Source organism: Lepus europaeus, chromosome 5 (genome assembly GCF_033115175.1).
Source record: "Lepus europaeus isolate LE1 chromosome 5, mLepTim1.pri, whole genome shotgun sequence".
NCBI lineage: Eukaryota > Metazoa > Chordata > Mammalia > Lagomorpha > Leporidae > Lepus > Lepus europaeus.
This window is the reverse complement of record NC_084831.1, coordinates 3526068-3547397: the sequence shown is the minus strand read 5'-3', so window position 1 is coordinate 3547397 and position 21330 is coordinate 3526068. Positions and strand designations below refer to the sequence as shown.

Genomic DNA, 21330 nt, shown 5'->3' with positions numbered 1-21330 from the left:
CTGAGACCCTCCTTCCCCTGTAGGGCACTGCTGCCCCCCACTGTCTGAGACCCTCCTTGCCCATGTAGGGCACTGCTGCCCCCCACTGTCTGAGACCCTCCTTCCCCATGTAGGGCCCTGCTGACCCCCCTCTGTCTGAGACCCCCCCTTCCCCATGTAGGGCACTGCTGTCCCCCCACTGTCTGAGACCCCCCTTCCCCGTGTAGGGGACTGCTGCCCCCCCACTGTCTGAGACCCCCCCTTCCCCATGTAGGGCACTGCTGTCCCCCCCACTGTCTGAGCCCCCCCTTCCCCGTGTAGGGGACTGCTGCCCCCCCACTGTCTGAGACCCCCCCTTCCCCGTGTAGGGCACTGCTGCCCCCACTGTCTGAGACCCCCCCTTCCCCGTGTAGGGGGCTGATGGCAGACAGGTGTCCCCCATGCCGGCAGAACCCTGTCCAAAGTTGGTTTTGGTCGAGCCTGTGGACTCCCTGTGGCTTTGTCCCCCATGTAATGGACAGGGATGATGGATAGTGCCTGCCTTATTCTGTAGGGGGGATGAGGGTAAAAGCGTTTGGCCACCGTACCTTGAGGACCCCAACACCCCAGTCCACGGTGGGGCCCCTTTGCAGGCACCTGAGCGGGGCGGGGTGGGGTGGTGTGGAGGGTAAGGAAGGTAACCGCCCCTCCCCCACTGCCGGGCAGCAGGTCCTTTGATCCCTGCAGCCTCGGAAACTGAGTCACAACAGCGAGGGGCGTCCCCAGGCTGAACTGGGTTGGGGGGGCAGGGGGCTGCTTGTCCCTGCCCTGGCCCAGCCTTCAGGGAGCTCCTGGGGCCCTGAGACACGGGTCCCCAGGATGCAGCGGGAGGCTGAGGCGCCTGCCGGGAGGGGCGGGGGTTCCGCAGCCTCAGAGGGGATGGGGGGGTCCCTCGCTCGGCGGGGCGGGCGCGGCCGCACAATGGCAGGAAGCGGGGCTCTGTGCTTTGTCCGGCCGGCGGCACAGACCGCAGCTTCCTCCAGCCGCCATGGGGACGGGACCCGGCGTCTCCGGGCACCGCGCGGCCTCCAGGCCGGACCCTGGGCTGCCCTCCCGGGACTCCAAGCCCTCCTGGCCTGGGGGTTGGGCCCACGACCGGGAAGACCAGGTAGAGGGGTGGGTGGGGTTTCACGGAGGGGAGACTGGGGGGCTTTGCGCTTCTGGGGCCCAGTCACCCAGCATGGTCTTCATGGGGGACTGTGGCCCAGGGCGGTGAGTCCCCTGCCTGGCTATGCCCGGGTGTGTGTGTGTGTGTGTGTGTGTGGTGGGTTGGGGGGACACTGTGGCCCCTAGGTGTCTACCCACTCCTGTGACTTGGGTTGAGGCCCAGCTGGCCTTTTGTGGCTGGGACCGAGGGCCTCCGGACACACCTGTGGGCCCGGTCCCTGTGCAGGGCCACCCCTCCCCCTCTCCTTCCTCTGGCCCAGGCCCTGCCCACCCCTTCCTCCTACTCCAGTGGCCTCTGAGCCTCCGCCTGGGCCCCAGCCCTGTGTGAGGGGTAGGAGTAGCTTCCCGGTTCCCCATCCACAGGGGAGTGGCCTTGATCGAGTTCCCTAAAGAGGCCCTCCCATCTGCAAAGCTCTGGAGGTGCCCTGTGGCCCGGCTGTTCTTTGGATGGCCTCTCCCCTCCCTGGGATTGAGGATCGGGAACTCCCAGGGGGTGCCTTCAGAGGCTAGCAAGGGGACATGGGTCAGAGGGCCAGGGCCCAAGTAGCCTCTGGGGAAGGGCCACCCTACTTGAGTGCTGGGGTTTGGGCAGGGGCAGTGTGAGGAATGGGGGAGGGGAAGCTGTCCCACAGGGCTCTACCCCACCCCACCCCACGCCTCAGCGTTTTCCAGAATGCTATCCTCAGCTGGCACTGCCTGGTTAAGTCTGGAAGCACCTGGTGCCGATCCTGACTCTCGCCATGCCCCTGGTGTCCCTGAGCTGGGGGCTGCACAGGGTGGAAGCAGACTGGTCAGCTGGGAGACTGACCCAGAGCCTCCACAGGGTGGGAATGTGGTAGGAGCTCAATAAGTATTTGCTGCACCTGCTGCCTACATCTTGAATTGGTTTTAGAATTTTTTTAAAGAAGGCACTTTATTAAAAGAAAAAAAAATATTTATTTGAAAGGCAGAGTTAGAGAGAGAGAGAGAGAGAGAGATCTTGCATCTGCTGGTTCACTCCGCAGATGTCTGCAATGGCTGGGTCTGGGTCAGGCAAATCCGGGAGCTTCATCCAGATCTCCCATGAGGCTGCAGGGGCCTGACTTGGATCATCCTCCACTGCCTTCCTAGGGGCGGTAGCAGGAAGCTGGATCAGAAGTGGAGCAGCTGGGTCTCAGACTGGCCACCCATGTGGGGGGCCGGCGCATCACAGGCGGCAGCTTGACTTCTCACTGCCACACTGCTGGCTCCAGATACATTGTTTTAAAATGTAGAGTAGGGGCGGGCATTACTGTGCACTGAGCTAAGCCCCCACCTGCAGTGCTGCCATCCTGTATCACAGCACTGGTTTGGGTCCTGGCTGTTCTGCTTCAGATCCAGCTCCCTGCTAATGCACCTGGGAAGGCAGCAGAAGACGGCCCATGTACCTGGGCCCCTGCAGCCCCTGTGGGAGACCAGGATGGAGCTCCTGGCTCTGGCCTGAACCAGCCCTGGCTGTTGTGGCCATTTGTGGAGTAAGCCAGCAGATGGAAGATCTCAGTCCCTCTCCTCTCTCTCTCTCTCTCACTCTCACTCTGTCTTTCAAATAAATAAATCTTTGCTATTTTCATCTGTTTGGAATGCAGAACAGAGGGGGAGAGAGAGAGAGAGAGAGAGAGAGAGAGAGAGAGAGAGAGCCCTTCCATCTGCTGGTTCACCCTCCAAATGGGAGGGCTGGGCCAGGCCAAAGCCAGGAGCCCTGAACTCCATCCGGATGTCCCACGTGGGTGGGAGGGGCCCAAACACTTGTGCCATCCTCTGCTGCCTCCCAGGGGCAATGGCAGGAAGTTTGGAAGCGGAGGAAGGACTCGAACCCGCCACTGCAGTGTGGGACAGCGGCCTCCCAGTCCCGGCAGCACCTGCCGTGCCACAACACCTGTCTCCAGCATTGGCCTTAAACCCAGACCGTGTCACAGAATCAGGAACTGGGACTGGCAGGGTCCCAGAGTGCCTCCTCGGGACCCCCACCACCCAGCATGGCTCCTGCCATGTCACCCCACCCCCACCCCTCTGTGAGGCCAGGGCTGGGGCGGCTGGGAGGTCTGCATGCCTCCCAAGCCTGCGGGTTAGGAAGGAGGGATGGGAAAGGCAGCCTATGCCAGGGTGAGGGGGCTGCCTGGCGTTCAGGCTAGGGGGGCTCCCGGGAAGAAGGCCCCCAGTGGGGCAGGTGCCTTCCCAGAATTCACTCTCCAGAGGAAACACTAGCTTGGAATCCCCGAATCTGCAGAGCCAGGCCCTTCTCTCAGCAGTGCCCTGGGGATGCCAGGGGGGAGGTCAGTTCGTCTAGCAGGCTTCCTACTTTGTTTAGCAGTAGGGTAAGTAAAGGCAGAAACCAGAGCAGCTCTGATAGGGGACCCTGACATCACAAGTGGTGACAGAGAGAAGGTCCCCAGGTAGGGAGGAGCGCAGGAAGCAGCCGAGGAGGCAGAGTTGGGAGGGGGACCAGAGGGAGTCTCTGCATTCAGAGATGGCCACGGCTTGGGGGCACCATCGCCAGGCTGAGTGCTCCCCAGGTAAAACCCCCAGGGGGACCCTCCCAGGACTCCAGCCCTTGCGTCTCATGCAGCTCCCTGCTCTCCTGCCTGGGAAAAGCAGCAGCAGATGGCCCGGAGGCTTGGGTCCCTGCCACCCACACGGGAGACCTGGTTGGAGTTCCAGGCTGCAGACTTCAGCCTGGCTCCGCCGAGGTCATTGTGGCCGTTTGGGGGCTGAACCAGCTAGGAGAGATCTATCTCGGTCTCTCCATCTCTATCATTCTGCCTTTCAAATAAATAAGTGTTTTTTTAAAAGTCAGTGTCATGAAAGACCCCCCCACCCCCCCCCCCCCGCAGACAGGGCTGGGGAGTTCACGCTTAGAGGGCTAAGCAGACACCGGCGAACTCCGTGTACAGCCCGAGATCCGAGCGCTGGGAAGATACGAGCCTGAACTCCAGACGGAGGCTGCTTTTCCGGGTGTGGCGCTCGTGTGGGGTGTGAGGAGAACTTCCGTGTTCTTGGCGGCACCCCGGGAGGAGCGTGACAAAGAGAGGAGGCAAATGGGGCAGCTGCTGACTGGGAAACCCAGGAGGGTGCGTGGACGCCAGTGCGCTGTTCCTAAAACCTTCTGTCGGCTTAGGACGCTCTGCTGCAGAGGGTGGGAGGAGAGAGCGAGGATGCTGTGCGAACAGATGCCCCTGCTGTACAGGGCATGGCTGGGGAGGGCTGGGGAGGGTGGAGAGGCCCAGGCATCGTGTAAGAGGGCGAGTGTGGGGTCGGTGTGCCCGTGGCGGGGGAGCAGGGGCTGGCTCAGCGGAAGCCCCTGCAGCCCCGGGGCAGGTGGGTAGGCACGGAGGTGGAGCCAGGGGCCTCCTGTCGATGGCTTCTGTCTCCCTGGAAAAGCAAGGAGCAGACCGGCTGCAGCGAGTGAGTGAGGGGTGGGCTGTTGGAAGCTGGGGGTGGGCAAGGTGAGACGGGTAAGCCGAGGCCCAGGCTTCCAAGCAGCGCACGGCACCGTGTGGGCACCACTGCCCGGCTCCGACACCTCCATAACCTCGATTCAGGGCCTGGGCAGGGCGTGGCGGGGCTCCCTAGAACTCAGGGCTTTCCCGTGTCGACACTGAGCTGGCCAAGCCAAGTTCAGCCCCAGGCTCCATCTCTGGGGGCCTTTCCTGCCTGTACCCTGGGAGGAGACCCTGGTGGCAACCGCCTTGTAGTTTCCCACCCGGGCCCTAGGGGGCAGGCGTCTCCTTCTCTCTGTATCCCTAGGAAAGGACACAGCAGGTACTTGGGAAACAGCTGAAGGAAGAAGGAGCGGCGGGGGGGCCCTGGGCAGGGGCGGTGGGAGGAGTGAGGGGCAGCCCTGTCCGCCGGTGCTGGGTGCGGGGGCGCCTGCCTGTGGGCCCAGCCCCCTTCCACTCCCCGCACAGGTATGCCACCACGCCAACTGCCAGCAGCTGCACCTCGGGGGCCCCCTGAACCTCTGTGAGGCCTGTGACAGCAAGTTCCACAGCACCATGCATTACGACGGGCATGTCCGCTTCGACCTGCCCCCACAGGGTGAGCTCCGGGCAGCTGGGAGCCCCGTCTGGGGCGGCCGGGTTTCGGTGTGAGTTGGAACCCCAGGAGGGCCACCCATTGGCTGTGAGGAGTGCAACCCAAATACGCTGAGGTGCCTTTTCAGCAAGAGAGACAGGGACTGTCCCCGACTGTCCCCTCCCCAGGGCTGTGTTCCCAGCTGCCCCCGCCCCGAGCCAGCACGCAGGGGGCTCCTTCCGGGCTCCTCCTGTCCCCAGCCAGGCTGGGGCAGCGTGGGGTGGGTGTTGCAGGAAGCAGAGGGCCCTCCTGCTGAGCACTGCCTAAGGCCTGCAGGGTCCCCGGGCCTGGCAGGAAATGCCAGCCCCTGTCTCCTCCTCACTGATTGGAGGGACAGGATTCTCCTCTCTGCCAGGCTCTCCCCAACCCATCCCCCCCAGACTTGAGGTGTGGCCACAGCGCTGGGGGAGGGGAGGCAAGCCCAGAGGCAGGGTTCGTTGTTCTGTACAGAAAGGTAAACTGAGGCCACAGTGGGTTTGCACTGGGCAGGCTCGTTGTCCAGAGCTCTTGTGTCCTTCGGGGACTGGGGGTGGCATAGACAGCCAGGACCAAGCCCCTCTGCTCCCAGACTTGAGGGGCCTTAGCCACTTGGGGCTTCCCGGGACGGTGCCTTGGATGTGGCCAAGTTGAGGCCCAGGGAGGGGGCAGGTATAATGTCCCCACCTCCCCGTTCTCTCCAAAGGCTCTGTCCTGGCCCGGAATGTGTCCACCCGGTCATGCCCACCGCGCACCAGCCCTGCCATGGACTTGGAGGAGGAGGAGGAAGGCTCTGTGGATGGCAAAGGGTAGGTGAGGGTTTGGCGGGCAGAGCAGATACGAGGGGAGGCCCCGGGGCTGGGTCGGTCCAAGGAACGGATGCTTTGGGGCCTTCCCCCAGAGGGGCTGATTGGCAGGCTCCTCTTCACCACTGTGCGTCTCCACTTCCTGGAGCCGGGGTCCCCTCCTGGGCCAGCCTTCAGTGCCTGCATGAGTCCCATTGACTGTGACTCCCATGCTGGCCACCAGAGGGCGCACAGTCACATCACATGGCGGTGATGGAGGGCTGGGGAGCCAGGCTAGGCCCCCCTCAGGGCCCACCCACCCCTCCCACCCCTCCCACCCCTCCCACCCCTCCCACTTCTCCCACTTCTCCCACTCTGCCCTCACCGCTTCCCTGCAGGGATCGCAAGAGCACAGGCCTGAAGCTGTCCAAGAAGAAAGCAAGGAGGAGACACACGGATGTAAGGACCCCCAGGCGGGCCCCTGCCTCCCAGGCCCTCCCCTGCTCCCAGGCCCTCTCCCTGCCTCCCAGGCCCTCTCCCTGCCCTGAACTCTGGGCTGTGGAGTGAGCGTGTCCCCGCCTTGCTGCCTTGCCTTGCAGCCCGGCACTGCCCACCCGGCCCAGGAGCCCCTCTGTGGGAGGGTGCTGGACGCCTCCCTGGGGTGGGGTCCCTGTCCCTGCGGGGGGCCCCATCCACGCCTCGAGGGCGGCAGGGGAGAAGCCAACACCCTCATGGCCTCTCAGGACCCCAGCAAGGAGTGCTTCACCCTCAAGTTTGACCTCAGCGTGGACGTGGAGACGGAGATCGTCCCGGCCATGAAGAAGAAGACGCTGGGGTAGGGGTCGGTGGGGCTGAGGGCGGGGGTGGCCCTGGGTCCCTCCCTCGTGTCTGTGAGGTGACCCGTGAGTGAGCGTGTGCCCCAGACACGTGTGGGTGAGCATACTTGTGGAAGGGAGCGTGACAGTGCTTGTGAACCTGTGTGTGCTTTCTTGCTATTATTAAACTAAGGAGACACATTTTTGGAATACCCAGACATGAACTGGAGTGGGGCACAGACCTCAATAACCAGGAGAAATAAAGCAGTTGTGATCACATGAGGAAGGGAGGAATGGCAAGAAGTCGCGTCTTAATGCTGGCAAAGCCTTTATTATTATGATTATGATTATTTGAAGATTTATGTATTTGAAAGGCAGAGTTACAGAGACAGGCAGAGAGAGAAAGAGAGAGGTCTTCCATCTGCTGGTTTGCTCCCCAAATGGCTAGGATGGCCAGGGCAGGGCCAGACCAAAGCCAGGAGCCAGGAGCTTCTTCCAGGTCTCCTACCTGGGTGCAGGGGTCTAAGAGCTTGGGCCATCTCCCGCTGCTTTCTCAGGCACATTAGCAGGGAGCTGGATGGGACTTGAACTGGCACCAGGATGGGATGCTGGCGCCGCAGGTACCCTCTATGCCACAGTGCTGGCCCCTGTTACTATTTTTTTAAAGATGTGTTTATTTTGAAAGAGAGAAAGAGGTAGTCCAAGAGAGAGATCTTCCATCTGCTGGTTCACTCCCCCAGATGGCTGCAACGGCTGGCACTGGGCCAGCTGGAACCAGGAGCTTCATCTGGGTCATCTGGGTCTTCCGCCAGAGTGGCAGGGCCCAAGCACTTGGGCCATCTCCTGCTGCTTTCCCAGGCTGTTAGCAGGGAGCTGGATCAGAAGTGGAGCAGCCAGGAATTGTCCATTCGGGATGCCAGCTTGCAGGTGGAGGCTTTACCTGCTTTGCCACAACACCAGACCCTCATTGTCACTTTTAAAGATTTTTATTTATGTATTCGAAAGGCAGAGTGACAGAGAGAGAGTATGAGCGAGTGAGTTCTCTTCTAATTCACTCTCCAGGCTGCAGCTAGGAGCCAGGAACCCCATTTGGGCCTCCCACATGGGTGGTGGGGGTCCAAGCTCTTAGACCATCTTCCGTTGCTTTTTTTTTTTTTTTTTTTGACAGGCAGAGTGGACAGTGAGAGAGAGACAGAGAGAAAGGTCTTATTTTTGCCATTGGTTCACCCTCCGATGGCTGCCACGGCCGGCGCGCTGATCTGAAAGCAGGAGCCAGGTGCTTCTCCTGGTCTCCCATGTGGGTGCAGGGCCCAAGCACTTGGCCATCCTCCACTGCACTCCTGGGCCATAGCAGAGAGCTGGCCTGGAAGAGGGGCAACCGGGACAGAATCAGGCACCCTGACCAGGACTAGAACCTGGTGTGCCAGTGCCACAGGCAGAGGATTAGCCTGTTGAGCCGCAGCGCCGGCCCCGTTGCTTTTCAAGACACATTAGCAGGGAGTTGGACTGGAAGTGGAGCAGCTGGGACTTGAACCAGTGCTCCAATATTAGATGCCAGCGTCGTAGGCCATGGCTTAACCTGCTGAGCCACAGTGCCAGCCTTATCATTTTTTTTTAAGTATAAAAAAGCAGAGTTCAGTTGGGTTCAGAAATTTGTGCCAAATGTATGCAAATACAGTGCTGGTAAGGACCATTCTGTCGAATTATTACCACTTTCACATGTTGCATTTGGTGTATTCTAAACTCAGGGCTTATTATGGCTCCGCTGTTTAATAGACACAAATATAAACCAAACGAGTAAAAGCTGTGGAAAGTGGCTGGCGGGCTCCACAGCTGAGAGCGTGGTGGGTCTCGGGCACACTGGACCTCACTGGCCACCCTCAGCTTGGAGGCTGCCCCTCTGTGCAGGGCCCAGGTCTGGGAGTGTGGCTGCGCCTGTGTAGGAACTTGGGGGCAGGTGTCTGCACCTGTGAGCCCACGTGTGCCTCCCTTTCCAGGGGTGGGGCCGGGGCTGTGGATGGGGCAGGGGCTCACGTGGGGGCTCCCGTGACACGCTGTCCCTGGGGCAGGGAGGTCCTGCTCCCTGTATTCGAAAGGAAGGGCATCGCACTAGGCAAGGTGGACATCTACCTGGACCAGTCCAACACACCGCTGTCCCTCACCTTCGAGGCCTACAGGTTTGGAGGACATTACCTGCGGGTCAAAGGTGAGCAGCAGGCTCCACAGCCAGCTGGCAGGGTGGGGTGGGGCCTGCCTGGGCCTCCTGGGGATGGGCGCCCCTCCCAGGCTCGGGTTCCCATTGGTGGCAGTCTCATTACCATACAGGTGCCTCTGCCTGGCAGTGCTGGCAGGGCGGGGCTGTGGGGGGAGGGCAGCCAGGGAGAGAGACCGGGGCCCCTGCTGCCCCAGACCTGGTGCTGAGGGTGTCTTGTTCCCCCCCTCCCGCCACCCCAGCCAAGCCAGGGGATGAGGGGAAGGTGGAACAGGGCATGAAGGACCCCAAGTCCCTGAGTCTGCCCACCCTGCGGCCAGCCGGGGCTGGGCCTCCTGCACGGGACCGTGTGGACCCCCAGAGCCGCCGGGAGAGCGTGGACATCTTGGTGAGGAGGAGGGGCCGCGTCGGGATGGGCAGGGGCCCAGACTGGACTCAGAGTCCCCCTCAGGGGGTACCCCCCTGGATTCCTCACTGTCCCCTCTGGGGGATGGGGCGGACTGTGAAAACAGGGGGCCCTCTCTGTATCTAACTGTACCCCAATGTCATGGGATTTGTCAGTGAGTGTTCTGTGCCAGGGACAGGGTACACAAGTGAGCACGTGTGTGTGTGTGTGTATGTGCGCACACGCCATACAGGGTAGGTGGGAGTCTGCTGGAGACCCCCTGTGCAGCCGTGTGTGTCACCGGGGGCCTCTCAGGCCTGCTTCGTGCCTGTGGCTGGGACACAGTTCTCCAGCTGTAGCTTTGTGTGGACCTTGCAGTCTGTCTCGGGGAGAGGGGGCGCCCCAGGCCTGCCCTCCTGAAGCGGGGTGGGGCCAGGGGACCGAGGAGCGCCTGGCCTTGACCATCCCTCCCTGGCCAGGCCCCCGGCCGCCGCCGGAAGAACATGTCGGAATTCCTGGGGGAGGCGAGCATCCCCGGGCAGGAGCCCCCCACACCCTGCAGCTGCTCTCTGCCCAGCACCAGCAGTGGGGGCAGCGACAGCTGGAAGAACCGGGCGGCCAGTCGCTTCAGCGGCTTCTTCAGCTCGGGCCCCAGCAGCAGCGCCTTCGGTCGGGTACGTGGGCCTGTGGGCCCTGGGACAGGGCAGCTGGCTGGCCCTGAACCCTGCGCTGACCGGGGGCCTCCTTCCAGGAGGTGGACAAGATGGAGCAGCTGGAGGGTAAGCTGCACGCCTACAGCCTCTTCGGGCTGCCCAGGCTGCCCCGGAGACTGCGCTTCGACCACGACTCCTGGGAGGAAGAGGAGGAAGACGACGAGGACGAGCAGGACGGCAACGCCTGCCTGCGGCTGGAACACAGCTGGCGGGAACTCATCGATGGGCACGAGGTGTGTGTGGCCCACGGCCCTCCCCCTCCCCCTTTGTGAAAGGGGGGCAGCCCTCTGGAGGACCCCCCAGCAGGACGTGCCGTGGAGCAGCCTATCGTTGGCCCACTTTGGAGAAACCGAGGGGGCCAGGCTGAAGCTGGGAGCTGGGAACTCAACCTGGGTTCTCCCGAGAGGCACCACCTGCTGCCTTCCAGGGCCTGCACAGCAGGAAGCTGGAATCAGAGTGGAGCCGGACCTCAAACCCAGGCCCTCCAGTGTGGGATGCAGGCGTCCCACACCGAGTCTGGAATGCCACACCAAATGCTCACCCCGCCTGGCTGCATTAGTGCCGGTGGAGGGCCCAGAACTTAAGTGGCTAAGGCGAGGGTGCCGCTGCGCCTGCCCCTTGCGGGACCTCTGTGTCCCTGTCAGCGACCCGCCCTCCCCTGGCCATCCCGACACACTCCAGGGCTCCTGGGTGAGCCGCCCTGCCTCTGCCGCCCTAGAAGCTGACCCGGAGGCAGTGCCACCAGCAGGAGGCAGTGTGGGAGCTGCTGCACACGGAGGCCTCCTACATCCGGAAGCTGCGGGTGATCACCAACGTGAGTGTGGCAGCACCTGCCCCCCGTGGTCTCTTTCTGGGTGGCTGCTCAGCTGAGTCGGGGCCTCCGCAGAGGGGACAGGAGCCTGACAGTGAATGGGGGCGGGAGGGGGCTCCCACAGGCCCTGGGAAGGGGCTGCAGCAGGGCTGCCAAGAGCAACACAGGTGAGACCTTCTTGGACTCATTCTGAACACCTGCTGCTCGCCAGGTGCCCAGCACCCCACCCCCTAGTGAGACAGGGTGGGTGGGCTCTGTAGGGATTTCCACAGGGTTAGGGGGCCCCAGAGAGACCTGGAGGTGGACAAGGGCGGAGGTAGCGGCGGATTCCAGGTGTGGCAGGAAGGTTTCCCCAGAGCTTCCCTCCAGGTTGGGCCAGGATCGCTGATCTCCAGGTGGGCCCCAGGGTCTGACCTCCCAGGTATGAAGCTCCAGTGGGGGAGGGCTGGGGGACCCTGAGCACCGGGTGAGGCTTCAGGCCTGGGACACTGCCCCAGCCGCGCGTCCTGCCCCCACAGCTGTTCCTGTGCTGCCTCCTGAACCTGCAAGAGTCCGGGCTGCTGTGTGAGGTGCGCTGGGGGCTTGGGGCTGGGGGGGGGTGGGTGGAGAGGGGCCCGGGGGCGGGGCCCGCCGGGCGGAGTGGGCGGGGCCGACCACTGCCTCGCCCCCTCCCCCGACCCCCAGGTGGAGGCCGAGCGCCTGTTCAGTAACATCCCCGAGATCGCGCGGCTGCACGGCGGGCTGTGGGGCAGCGTGATGGCGCCGGTGCTGGAGAAAGCGCGGCGCACGCGGGCGCCGCTGCAGCCCGGGGACTTCATGAAAGGCTTCAAGTCGGTACGTGCGGGGACAGCCAGGCAGGCCCAGGGACCGCACGCGACCCCAGCCGGCCGCCCAGGTGCGACCCCTGCCCGGCCGCCCGGCCTGGGTGGTGCGCGCGCTCACCAGCCCCGCGTTCGCCCCCGCCGCCAGTTCGGCTCCCTGTTTAAGCCCTACATCCGCTACTGCGTGGAGGAGGAGAGCTGCATGGAGTACATGCGCGGCCTGCTGCGGGACAACGAGCTCTTCCGGGCCTACGTCACGGTGAGGGGCGGGCCGGAGCGGGGCGGGGGGGGGCTGGGGGCGGGGCCGGACCGGCGCTGAGCCCCGCCCTCGCCGCAGTGGGCCGAGAAGCACGAGCAGTGCCAGCGGCTGAAGCTGAGCGACATGCTGGCCAAGCCGCACCAGCGGCTCACCAAGTACCCGCTGCTGCTCAAGTCGGTGCTGCGCAAGACGGACGAGCCGCGAGCGAAGGAGGCGCTGGCCACCATGGTAACCGAGTGGCCGGGCGGGGGGCGGGCGCGCGCCCTCCCGGACCCCGCCTGAAGCCCGGCCCCCGCCCCCAGATCGGCTCCGTGGAGCGCTTCATCCACCACGTGAACACTTGCATGCGGCAGCGCCAGGAGCGGCAGCGCCTGGCGGCCGTGGTGAGCCGCATCGACGCCTACGAGGTGGTGGAAGGCAGCAACGAGGAGGTGGACAAGGTGTGTGCTGTGACGCCCCCCGGAGGGGCACACACGGGCTCCCGGTGAGCCCTGGAATCCAGCCCTCACCCGCGCCCCCTCCCTTTCCCAGCTCCTGAAGGAATTCCTGCACCTGGACCTGACCACGCCCATGGTGGGCACCTGCCCCGAGGAGACCCGGCAGCTGTTGCTGGAGGGCAGTCTGAGGATGAAGGAGGGCAAGGACAGCAAGGTGACCCCGGGCCCCCTGCTGCGCCCCCTTCTAGTCCTGTGGGTTCTTCCTGGGGACTTCTGAGCTCCAGCAGGTGGCTCTCGGCTGCCCAGTCCCTTGGGTGGTGACCCAGGAAGTAGTGAGTGGTGGGCACAGTGAGGGATGGTGAAGCACCTGCAGTTTGCCCTTTAGGAAAAAAAAAGATTTATTTGAAAGTCAGAATTACATACCGAGAGAAGGAGAGGCCGAAAGAGACAGAGAGTCTTCCATCTGCTGGTTCACCCCACAGTTGGTCGCAGTGGCTGGAGCTGTGCTGATCTGAAGCCAGGAGCCAGGAGCTTCCTTAGGGTCTCCCACACGGATGCAGGGGCCCAAGCACCTGGGCCATCCTCCACTGCTTTCCCAGGCCATAGCTGAGAGCTGGATCGGAAGTGGAGCAGCCGGGACTTGCCCATATGGGATGCCGGCACTGCAGGCGGCAGCTTTACCCGCTACGCCACAGCAGTTTGCTCTGATGAGTGCTGTCAGGGTCACAGCCTGCAGGTGTCCACCTCACCCAGGGTGGTTCCCAGGGGGAGGAGGGGCACGTCCTGTCCCTGCTGCCCTGTTGTAGCCGAGAGCTTGTAAATTGTGGGCGAAAGTTTTCCTCCTTTTCTTCTTTTTAACATCAGCTCTCGGTGAGATAAATCATAAACGTGTATCGCAGTGAAAGAGAAGCACCTTCCTTTCTGTTTTAATTTTCCTTGGGGGTTGAGGGGCAGGGGGTGTTTGCCTCCAGGGGAGGAGGTACCACAGCAGCGCCAGGGCCCCGGCCCTAACCCCGAGGGCCACGTGGGCTCCTCCGTGCAGATGGACGTCTACTGCTTCCTCTTCACGGATCTGCTCCTGGTGACCAAGGCGGTGAAGAAGGCTGAGAGGACCAAGGTCATCCGGCCACCGCTGCTGGTGGACAAGCTCGTGTGCCGGGAGCTGCGGGACCCTGGTGAGGCGCCCGGGCAGGGGCCGAGGGGCAGGGGCTGTGGCCTGGACCGAAGCTCACCTGGGCCTCCCCAACCAGGCGCCTTCCTTCTCATCTACCTGAACGAGTTCCACAGCGCTGTGGCGGCCTACACGTTCCAAGCCAGTGGCCAGGCCCTGTGCCGGGGCTGGGTGGATGCCATCTGCAATGCCCAGGTGAGAACAGAGTGCCGTGTGGACTGGTGGTTGGGGGAGGGCTGTGCTGACCAGAGCTTGTTCTGCCCCCGTGCGCCCTCGCTCCTGCCCTCAGAACCAGCTGCAGCAGCTGCGTGCACAGGAGCACCCAGGCAGCCAGCAGCATCTGCAGAGCCTGGAGGAGGAGGAGGAGCAGGAGGAGGAGGAGGAGGAGGAGGGGGAGGAGGAGAGCGGCGCTTCGGCTGCCAGCTCCCCCACCATCTTGCGCAGAAGCAGCAACAGCCTCAACTCGCAGCACTGGTACGTTTGCCGAAGCCCTCAGAGCAGGGTGAGCACTCAGCCTGAGCTCCTGATCCGGGGAGGGACCCAGCCGGGTCCTCTCCGCTGAGCCCGGGGGTGGGGTGGCCCAGGCGCCCGCCAGAGCCCCCGGGGAAGGCAGGTCGTCTTCAACCTGTGGCCAGCTCCCAGCCTTGAGTGCTTGGCTGCCTGGTGCCCTGCGCTGGGGATGCTTAGGTGGAGTCCGGTCTTGGCCAAGAGGAAAGAAAATCTTCCGAAGAGGCTATGAGCCTTGGTTAAGGTCCGTCGGGGGTGCAGGGTTGAAGACCCCTGGGCCTGGAGCTCCTGGCTGCAGGCTGTAAGCCACTGGGTGTTGCCTAGCCCGGGGCTGCCCCGTGCTACCCAGGCTGCCCGTGGCCGGGCTGACTCTCTCCCTGGTCCCCTAGTGTCTCGGATGGCTCCACGGAGACCCTGGCCATAGTCGTGGTGGAGCCTGGGGAGACGCTGTCCTCCCCCGAGTCGGACGGCGGCCCCTTCAGCGCCCGGTCGGATGAGACCTCTCTCAGCACCACTGCCTCGTCCATCACACCCACCAGCGAGCTGCTGCCCCTGGGCCCCATGGACGGCCGCTCCTGCTCCATGGACTCTGCCTACGGCACCCTCTCCCCAGCCTCCCTGCGGGATTTTGTGACCCCAGCCCCTGTGGCAGAGCCAGTGCCCCCGCCCCCAGAGTTACCACAAGCCCCTTCCCCCTTGCCCTCACCCCGCCTCCGCCGCCGCACCCCTGTCCAGCTGCTGCCCCGTCTGCCCCACCTCATCAAGTCCAGGTCCGAGGCCAGTCTGCTCCAGCTGCTGTCAGGGGCTGCCGCCCGTGGGGCGCCCCCAGGCCCCAGCCGCAGCCTGTCGGAGCTCTGCCTAGCTGCCGCAGCACCTCGCACCAGGACTCGGGGCTCCCCTCAGGGAGCCGGGCCTGGCTGGGATTGCCAAGGAGCACCTGGCCCTGGCAGTGGCCCCAAACCGCCGGAGCCCAAGGACAGAGACAGCTGGCTGGCTCGGGAGCCTGCAGGTTCTTCCGGGAAGAGCCACAGAGAACTGCCCTCGGGGGCCTCTCCCAGGGCCCAACCCGAGCTCCCCCCAGGGATCTCTGCCCAGCACAGGAAGCTGACCTTGGCCCAGCTCTACCGAATCAGGACCACGCTGCTGCTGAACTCTACGCTCACTGCCTCGTGAGTGGCCTGGCCTGGGGCAGAGGGCAGGTGGCTCGGTGTGCTGGTGCTGGGGGCGCAGTCACGTTGGGGAGCTCTGCGTTTGGGCCAGGTAGTCAGACAGGAGGCCTGAGACCTGCCTGGGCCTCGGTGCAGCTGTGTGGGCAGTAGTGAAGGGCCTGGGGACAGCGTGGAGAGGGTGAGTAGAGCCGCCCCGGCGATGTCAGCCAAGGAAGGTCCGTCTCTCCCCTCTCCCCCCTGCAGGGAGGTCTGAGCGGAGGGATTTCCCCAAGGGTGCCGTTGACCAGGGGCCAGCAGGCAGCCTGCCTCCTGGGGGGTGCTGGCACCTGCTTCAGCTGCTGCCTCGGGTGCACGTGAGCCGGAACGCCGGCGGGACCCCTGCCACCACGCTGGGGCCCGATTTGCACTTTGCCGGCCAGATGGAGTGGAGGAGACCCAGACTGCAACACCACTCTGCACACCTGCCCTTGTCCCTGCCTCCGGCTTGGATTCGGGCTGCCGTTCCCACCTCGACCCTCCTCTGGCCCCCAGTGGGACGCTGCCCCTGCCCTCGGCTGCCTTCCCAGGCTCAGCCCGGGTTCTGTATAGCTGCCTATTTATTGAGCTTTGGTTCTTTTATAAAGACTTGTATCTGCTCCGCGGGAGAGTCCTGTGCTTCTGAACCCCACCCCCGTCCTGGCAGGGGCGCCTCTGGGCTCCGGGCGGGGCGCCTCCCGTGATCCCACACTCCTGCCCCTGCTTGGGGAGCTGCCGTGACCACCACACTGAACAGGCCTGTTTGCTGCCATTGCAGCTCTCCCGGGAGCTGTGTCAGGGTGGGCGACGTGACTGTCGCTACTGTGGGTGCTGCCTCCCCTGGACCCTCTCCCAGGTACCCTGGGGAGCCAGGTCTCCCGCCTGGGTGCCTTCAAGTGCTTTGGTCCCGCCCCTCCTTGGCGGGCACGCTGCGGCTCAGGAAAGGGAAGTCACTGGCCCCGGCTCCACCTCCCGTTGATTCTCGGGGTTGGGGCTGGACCCAGGGGCTGGAGGGAGAACGCAGCCTTTGTCCTACCTGCACCTCTGCAGCAGGTAGCCCAGGGGAGCTCAGGTGCACCTCAGCAGGCCTGCTCAGACTGGGACCCTGCATGTGAGTCCCTCTCCCCTGGCGGGGAAGGGTGGCCCCGCCCTGGCCCCACCCCTGAGGCGGGCTTTTCTATGGCGAGGGGCGGGCCCTGTGGGCGGGGGCTGTTCACGAGCAGGCAGAGCAGGGGAAGGTCCCGGCCACACTCGCCGGGTGCCAGGGGCCATGAGGCCGGGGCCTGGGGGCTGTGTGGCAGCTGTGGCTGCGGTGAGTGCAGGCGCGATGGGAGGCCAGGTGTAGCCTTGGACTTGGCCTTCAGCCCAGGTCACCAGCATGTTGCCGAGGGAGGGGCCCCCAGCGCCTCTCACTGGTTCACTGGGGCTCAGCAGTGCCCACCAACCCCCCACCCACAGTAACAGGCACCAGCAGGGTGGGGCCCGTCTGGCGAAAAGAGATGCTCTCCCTGTGGGGGGCAGGGACCTCAGGGTCCCCCTCACAGCATGGGTGGGGGTGGGGCTCCATGGGTCCTGCTGGGATGAAGGGGCAGGGTGAGAGGGGCTGGGGCTGGCAGGTGCCCCCGCCTTTGCTCCTTCGAAGACTGGTCTACGCACAGGGGGAAAGAAGTTAGCCTGCCACCCCCACCCCATGGGCACCCCTGCCCGGGAGCCTCCACAGAATGCTGGCCTTTGAAACCAAGGAGCTGGGGCGGGGAGTCAGCAGCACCCGTCCCCCAGGCCCTGCTACTGCTGCTGGATGCCGGGGCTCACGGCGGCACTGCTGGCCCACCGTGTGACTGTGCGGGAGACGTCCAGAAGAGGAACAGCCCGTTGTGTTGCCGGGGCTGTCCTGCAGGTGAGTGCCAACTAGGGGGGTGGGCAGGCCAGGACGGGATGGAGGGAGGCCGACAAGAAACTCAGAAACCAGGAGAGGGAGGGAGCAGCCACTTCTCACTGGGTCCCACAGGGCACTTCCTGAAGGCCCCCTGCACAGAGCCCTGTGGCAACTCCACCTGTCTGCCGTGCCCGCAGGGCACCTTCCTGGCCAGGGAGAACTATAGGAGTCGCTGTGCCCGCTGTCAAACCTGTGATGAGCAAGGTGAGAGGTTCCCAGGGTCCCCAGGGGCTCAGGAAGAGGCTGGCCCGAGCCAGCCTTTGGGTGTGAGAGCCCTGTGCGCCCCCCGCCCCCATGCCTGGGCGCCTTCAGCCTGCTCCCACTCTTCCTGTCTCCCCATGTGCCATGGCCGTGGTCTGCAGCGGTCGGCAAGCTTCTCCCTCTGGGGTAGTGTTCTCTCCCTGACGCCTTCTCGGTGGGCTCTCCCGACCCTGTTCACTGGGGGATTTTGCCTCTGCCTCTCTGGGGTGGGGTGGGGTGGGGTGGGGGTGTCTGTCTCTGGCCCTGACCGGCTCTGTGCTGCCCACCTCCTTGCACCCCCACCAGCCTTCCAGGTGGCCCTGGAGAACTGCTCGGCGGTGACAGACACCCGCTGCGGCTGTGAGCCAGGCTGGTTTGTCGAGTGTGTGGTCGCCCACTGTAGGGACAGTTCACCTTTCCAGTGCCGCCCGTGCTCAGACTGTGGGGCCCTGCACCGCCACACGCGACGGCCCTGTGAGTCCTCCGTCCTGAGCCCTCTGCCCCCAGACGCCGTCCACCTTGCTCGCCCTTCCTCCCCCAGCCTGACCCACGCCATCTCTTGGACTGCAGGTTCCAGTAGAGACGCTGACTGTGGGACCTGCCTGCCTGGCTTCTATGAACATGGCAATGGCTGCTTGTCCTGCCCCACGTAACTTCCTGGCTGGCCTAGGCCAGAGAGGGCAGGGGGCTGGGAGCAGGGTGGGGGCCTCCAGGAATAAGTGGAGGGACTACGGGGGAGGGGGCCTCAGCCTCTGGTGGGTGGGCCGCACTTGGCCTGAATGTAGGACAGGAAGAGGATCTTATGCAAATAAGGGGGCGCGTTCTTCATTTCTGCTGGAGTTTCCCTTCGTGCCGCTCGCGGGTGTGTGGTAAGGAGAGGTTTGCCCCTTACACAGTCACCCTGATACAGGTGACATCAGAGTGGCAGCAGGCGCTCTAGGGGGTCTTGGGCAGATTCGGAACCCTGCTTAGTCTCTGCTCTGTGGGTCTCGTCTCCGCAGGGCAGCGTCCTTCATAGGGCTGTAACGGGTAAGGCTCGCACTCACCCATCCGAGTTTCCTGAGCCCCCTTTTCCCAGGCACGTCCGAGGTGCTGAGGGTGCAGCAGGGAACCAAGACCCTTGTCACCCCGGAGCGTTCTGACCCTCAGCTCTGGTCTGGGAGCACCCAGTAAATGGCAGTTGTTAACGGGGCACGGGAACGTTCTTGGGTCGAGCGAGGCTTACAGGTCAGGGGCCTGGGGTGGACAGGACCTCCAGGATGGTGAAGGTGCCACGCCGTGGCCCTGGTGGGCACTCCCCCGGCCCTCAGCCTATTGTCCCCTTGCAGGAGCACCCTGGGGAGCTGTCCTGAGCCCTGTGTTGCTGTCTGTGGCTGGAGGCAAAGTAGGTGGTGTCCTGGGAATGCAAGAGGGGGAGCCAGGATGGGCCAAGGGGAAGCTGGGGGTTGGCAGCATTGGAACCCACCAGCTGCTTTTTCAGTGTTCTGGGTTCAGGTGCTCCTGGCTGGCCTGGGGGTCCCGCTCCTGCTTGGGGTCACCCTGACCTACACATACCACCGCTGCCAACCTCCCAAGCCCACGGTTCCTGGTAAGTCCACACGTACACGTATGGGCTCCCAGGGGCCTGGGGTCCGGATGAGCAGCCCAGAGCACCTCCATCCTGATACGGACGAGGAAACTGAGGCAGGTTATGTGGGGTGCAGGGGAGCCCCAGAGAAGCTGACCTGCACCCAGGCTCAGGGGCCTTGCCTGGCTGCTGACCTCTGCCTCTGTCAATAGATGCGGCTGAGACTGAGGCCCTGACCCCAGCACAGGTGAGTCTCGGTATGTCCCACCGTCTGGGGCTGGGACAGCGCCTCAGGCTCCCAGCTGCTTGGCACAGGGTCGATCTCATGCACAAATGTGCCAAGAACCGAGGTATCTGGGTGAGATGGTGCCTGCCTCACGTGGCGCTCCACCTATGGGGGTGCGGACCACCCAGGGCCAACAGCTCAGGGGGTGGGAGATGGGGGATTCTGGGCAGAGGCAGTAAGCTAAGAGGACAGACGGGGAAGGTGGCATTGGGAGGATGCCTGCTGCCCGAGCCAGGGAATGGCCACTCCTGGCCAGGGACAGCAGCAAAGGGGCCTGGCCGGGCCAGCAGAGCTGATGTGGCCACTGCTGGCTTCCAGGCAACCCACCTCTCACCCTCGGGAAGCGCCCACACCCTTCTGGTGCCTGCTGCTGGTGGTGAGAAGGTCTGCACTGTCCAGTTGGTAGGCAACGGCTGGACCACTGGCTCCCCCCAGACCCAGGAAAGGCCTTGCCCGCAGCTGGCATGGTCCTGGGACCAGCTGCCCACCAGAGCTCTTGGTAAGCAAGGCCAGTGGCCTGAGGCCTTGACCCCATCTTCCTAAGTTCAGGGTGGGAAGTTGTAGCCTCATGACCTGCCCACTTCCCGTACGTTGGCCATATCTGGTGCCCTGCCCTGGGTCCAGCAGGCCTGCTGCTGGGGGTGGGGACCCTGGTACGCACCTCCTGGCCACAGCCGCCTTCCCCATTGGCTCTGCTTGGCCCTGCTCCACCCCAGGCCCTGCTTTGGAGACCCCACAGTCGCCAGCGCCTCCCGCAGGCTCGCCAGCCGCTGTGCTCCAGCCGGGGCCACAGCTCTACGACGTGATGGACGCGGTGCCCGCACGGCGCTGGAAGGAGTTCGTGCGCACGCTGGGGTTGCGTGAGGCCGAGATCGAGGCCGTGGAGGTGGAGGTCGGCCGCTTCCGCGACCAGCAGTACGAGATGCTCAAGCGCTGGCGCCAGCAGCAGCCAGCGGGCCTGGGCGCCGTCTATGCAGCCCTGGAGCGCATGGGGCTGGACGGCTGCGCTGAGGACCTGCGTAGCCGCCTGCAGCGCGGCCCTTGACGCGCCCTGGAGGCTCGGCACAAGCTCTAAGTACGGTTACTTACGCGTGTAGACATTTTATGTCACTTATTAACCCCCTGGGGCGGCCCTGCGGAGCAGCGCCTGCCCGGGCTCCCGCTGGGGCGAGAGGGGGGGGTCATGTCGTGGCCCAGCTGTGGCTCCGCCAGGGCTTGGGGGCGGGATCTTGGTATTAAATTACGGAGAAAAGCGGCTTCTTGGTGCTTCTGCGGGTTGGGTTAAGGGGCCTGGGGGAGACAACCAAGCTCGGGCCCTAAGACCTTCTCCCCCCCCCCACCCCCGTGTGCAGACCAAGGAGGCCCCGGGGTGCATCTGCGGAGGCCCAACGACCCCCAGGGCAGACCCTCGTGGTGCCAGCGAGAGTGAAACTGAGCCCCAGGCGGCTGACAATGCTTTAATGGGGGGGGGGGGGATGAGGCGCGGGGGGCGGGGCGGGGGCGGCACCGGAGCCACAGCTGCGGGGGCCCCTCGCTCCACCCGGGCGGGCGGCGGCAGGGGGCGGGGGCGGAGGTCTGCATCCTTTTCCGGTAAACAAATGACTGGGCGGGAAGCGCCGCCTGGCGCAGATCTGGGTCAGCGAGGGAGGGAAACCCCTTCCCCGAGCTCGGGGCCTGCCTCCGCCCAGGGTGCGCAGCCGCCCCGACGTCCAACCAACATGCGGATGCGCGCCAGCCCGCGGCGGCGGCGTTTTGCGTCAGCGGCTTGGGCACATTTCTTTTTTTCTCCCGGGCGGCGTGGGGCTAGGGACGCGGGGGGCCGGGGAGGGGGCCGGGGCCGGGGCCGGGGAGGGGTTCTGGCGCGGAAGGCGGGGGCGGCTTTGCTCCCAGCCCTTCCGCCCGCCCGGGCTTCGCAGACGGGGGCGGGGGCTGGGGGGAGGGTCCCCACCCC

General features: G+C 64.5%; 2 protein-coding genes across 3 annotated transcripts in view; both read left to right on the top strand.

Moving 5' to 3' along the window:
* PLEKHG5 (pleckstrin homology and RhoGEF domain containing G5) overlaps positions 1 to 16014 on the top strand; it is a 50568-nt gene extending 34554 nt beyond the window's left edge. The window contains exons 3-22 of one of the 2 annotated variants that reach the window (XM_062190352.1): positions 5109 to 5238; positions 5957 to 6059; positions 6434 to 6494; positions 6779 to 6870; positions 8920 to 9056; positions 9305 to 9450; positions 9927 to 10121; positions 10199 to 10393; positions 10879 to 10974; positions 11469 to 11540; positions 11656 to 11805; positions 11941 to 12051; positions 12130 to 12279; positions 12354 to 12491; positions 12583 to 12702; positions 13531 to 13663; positions 13739 to 13854; positions 13949 to 14133; positions 14556 to 15335; positions 15579 to 16014. In XM_062190352.1, the coding sequence (XP_062046336.1) occupies positions 5109 to 5238; positions 5957 to 6059; positions 6434 to 6494; positions 6779 to 6870; positions 8920 to 9056; positions 9305 to 9450; positions 9927 to 10121; positions 10199 to 10393; positions 10879 to 10974; positions 11469 to 11540; positions 11656 to 11805; positions 11941 to 12051; positions 12130 to 12279; positions 12354 to 12491; positions 12583 to 12702; positions 13531 to 13663; positions 13739 to 13854; positions 13949 to 14133; positions 14556 to 15335; positions 15579 to 15588 (3120 nt within the window). In that variant the 3' untranslated portion in view covers positions 15589 to 16014. Of the gene's footprint in view, positions 1 to 5108; positions 5239 to 5956; positions 6060 to 6433; positions 6495 to 6778; positions 6871 to 8919; positions 9057 to 9304; positions 9451 to 9926; positions 10122 to 10198; positions 10394 to 10878; positions 10975 to 11468; positions 11541 to 11655; positions 11806 to 11940; positions 12052 to 12129; positions 12280 to 12353; positions 12492 to 12582; positions 12703 to 13530; positions 13664 to 13738; positions 13855 to 13948; positions 14134 to 14555; positions 15543 to 15578 lie in introns of those variants that run through there. The other variant, XM_062190353.1, reaches the window with a different exon arrangement.
* A 606-nt stretch (positions 16015 to 16620) lies between these two features.
* Positions 16621 to 20548, top strand: TNFRSF25 (TNF receptor superfamily member 25). The gene is made up of 10 exons (XM_062193844.1): positions 16621 to 16662; positions 17130 to 17247; positions 17359 to 17490; positions 17833 to 18000; positions 18097 to 18175; positions 18855 to 18910; positions 19007 to 19114; positions 19306 to 19340; positions 19698 to 19878; positions 20096 to 20548. The coding sequence occupies exons 1-10, from the start codon at positions 16621 to 16623 to the stop codon at positions 20422 to 20424; spliced, it is 1248 nt and encodes a 415-aa protein (XP_062049828.1). The 3' UTR covers positions 20425 to 20548.
* The last annotated feature ends 782 nt before the right edge of the window (positions 20549 to 21330 follow it).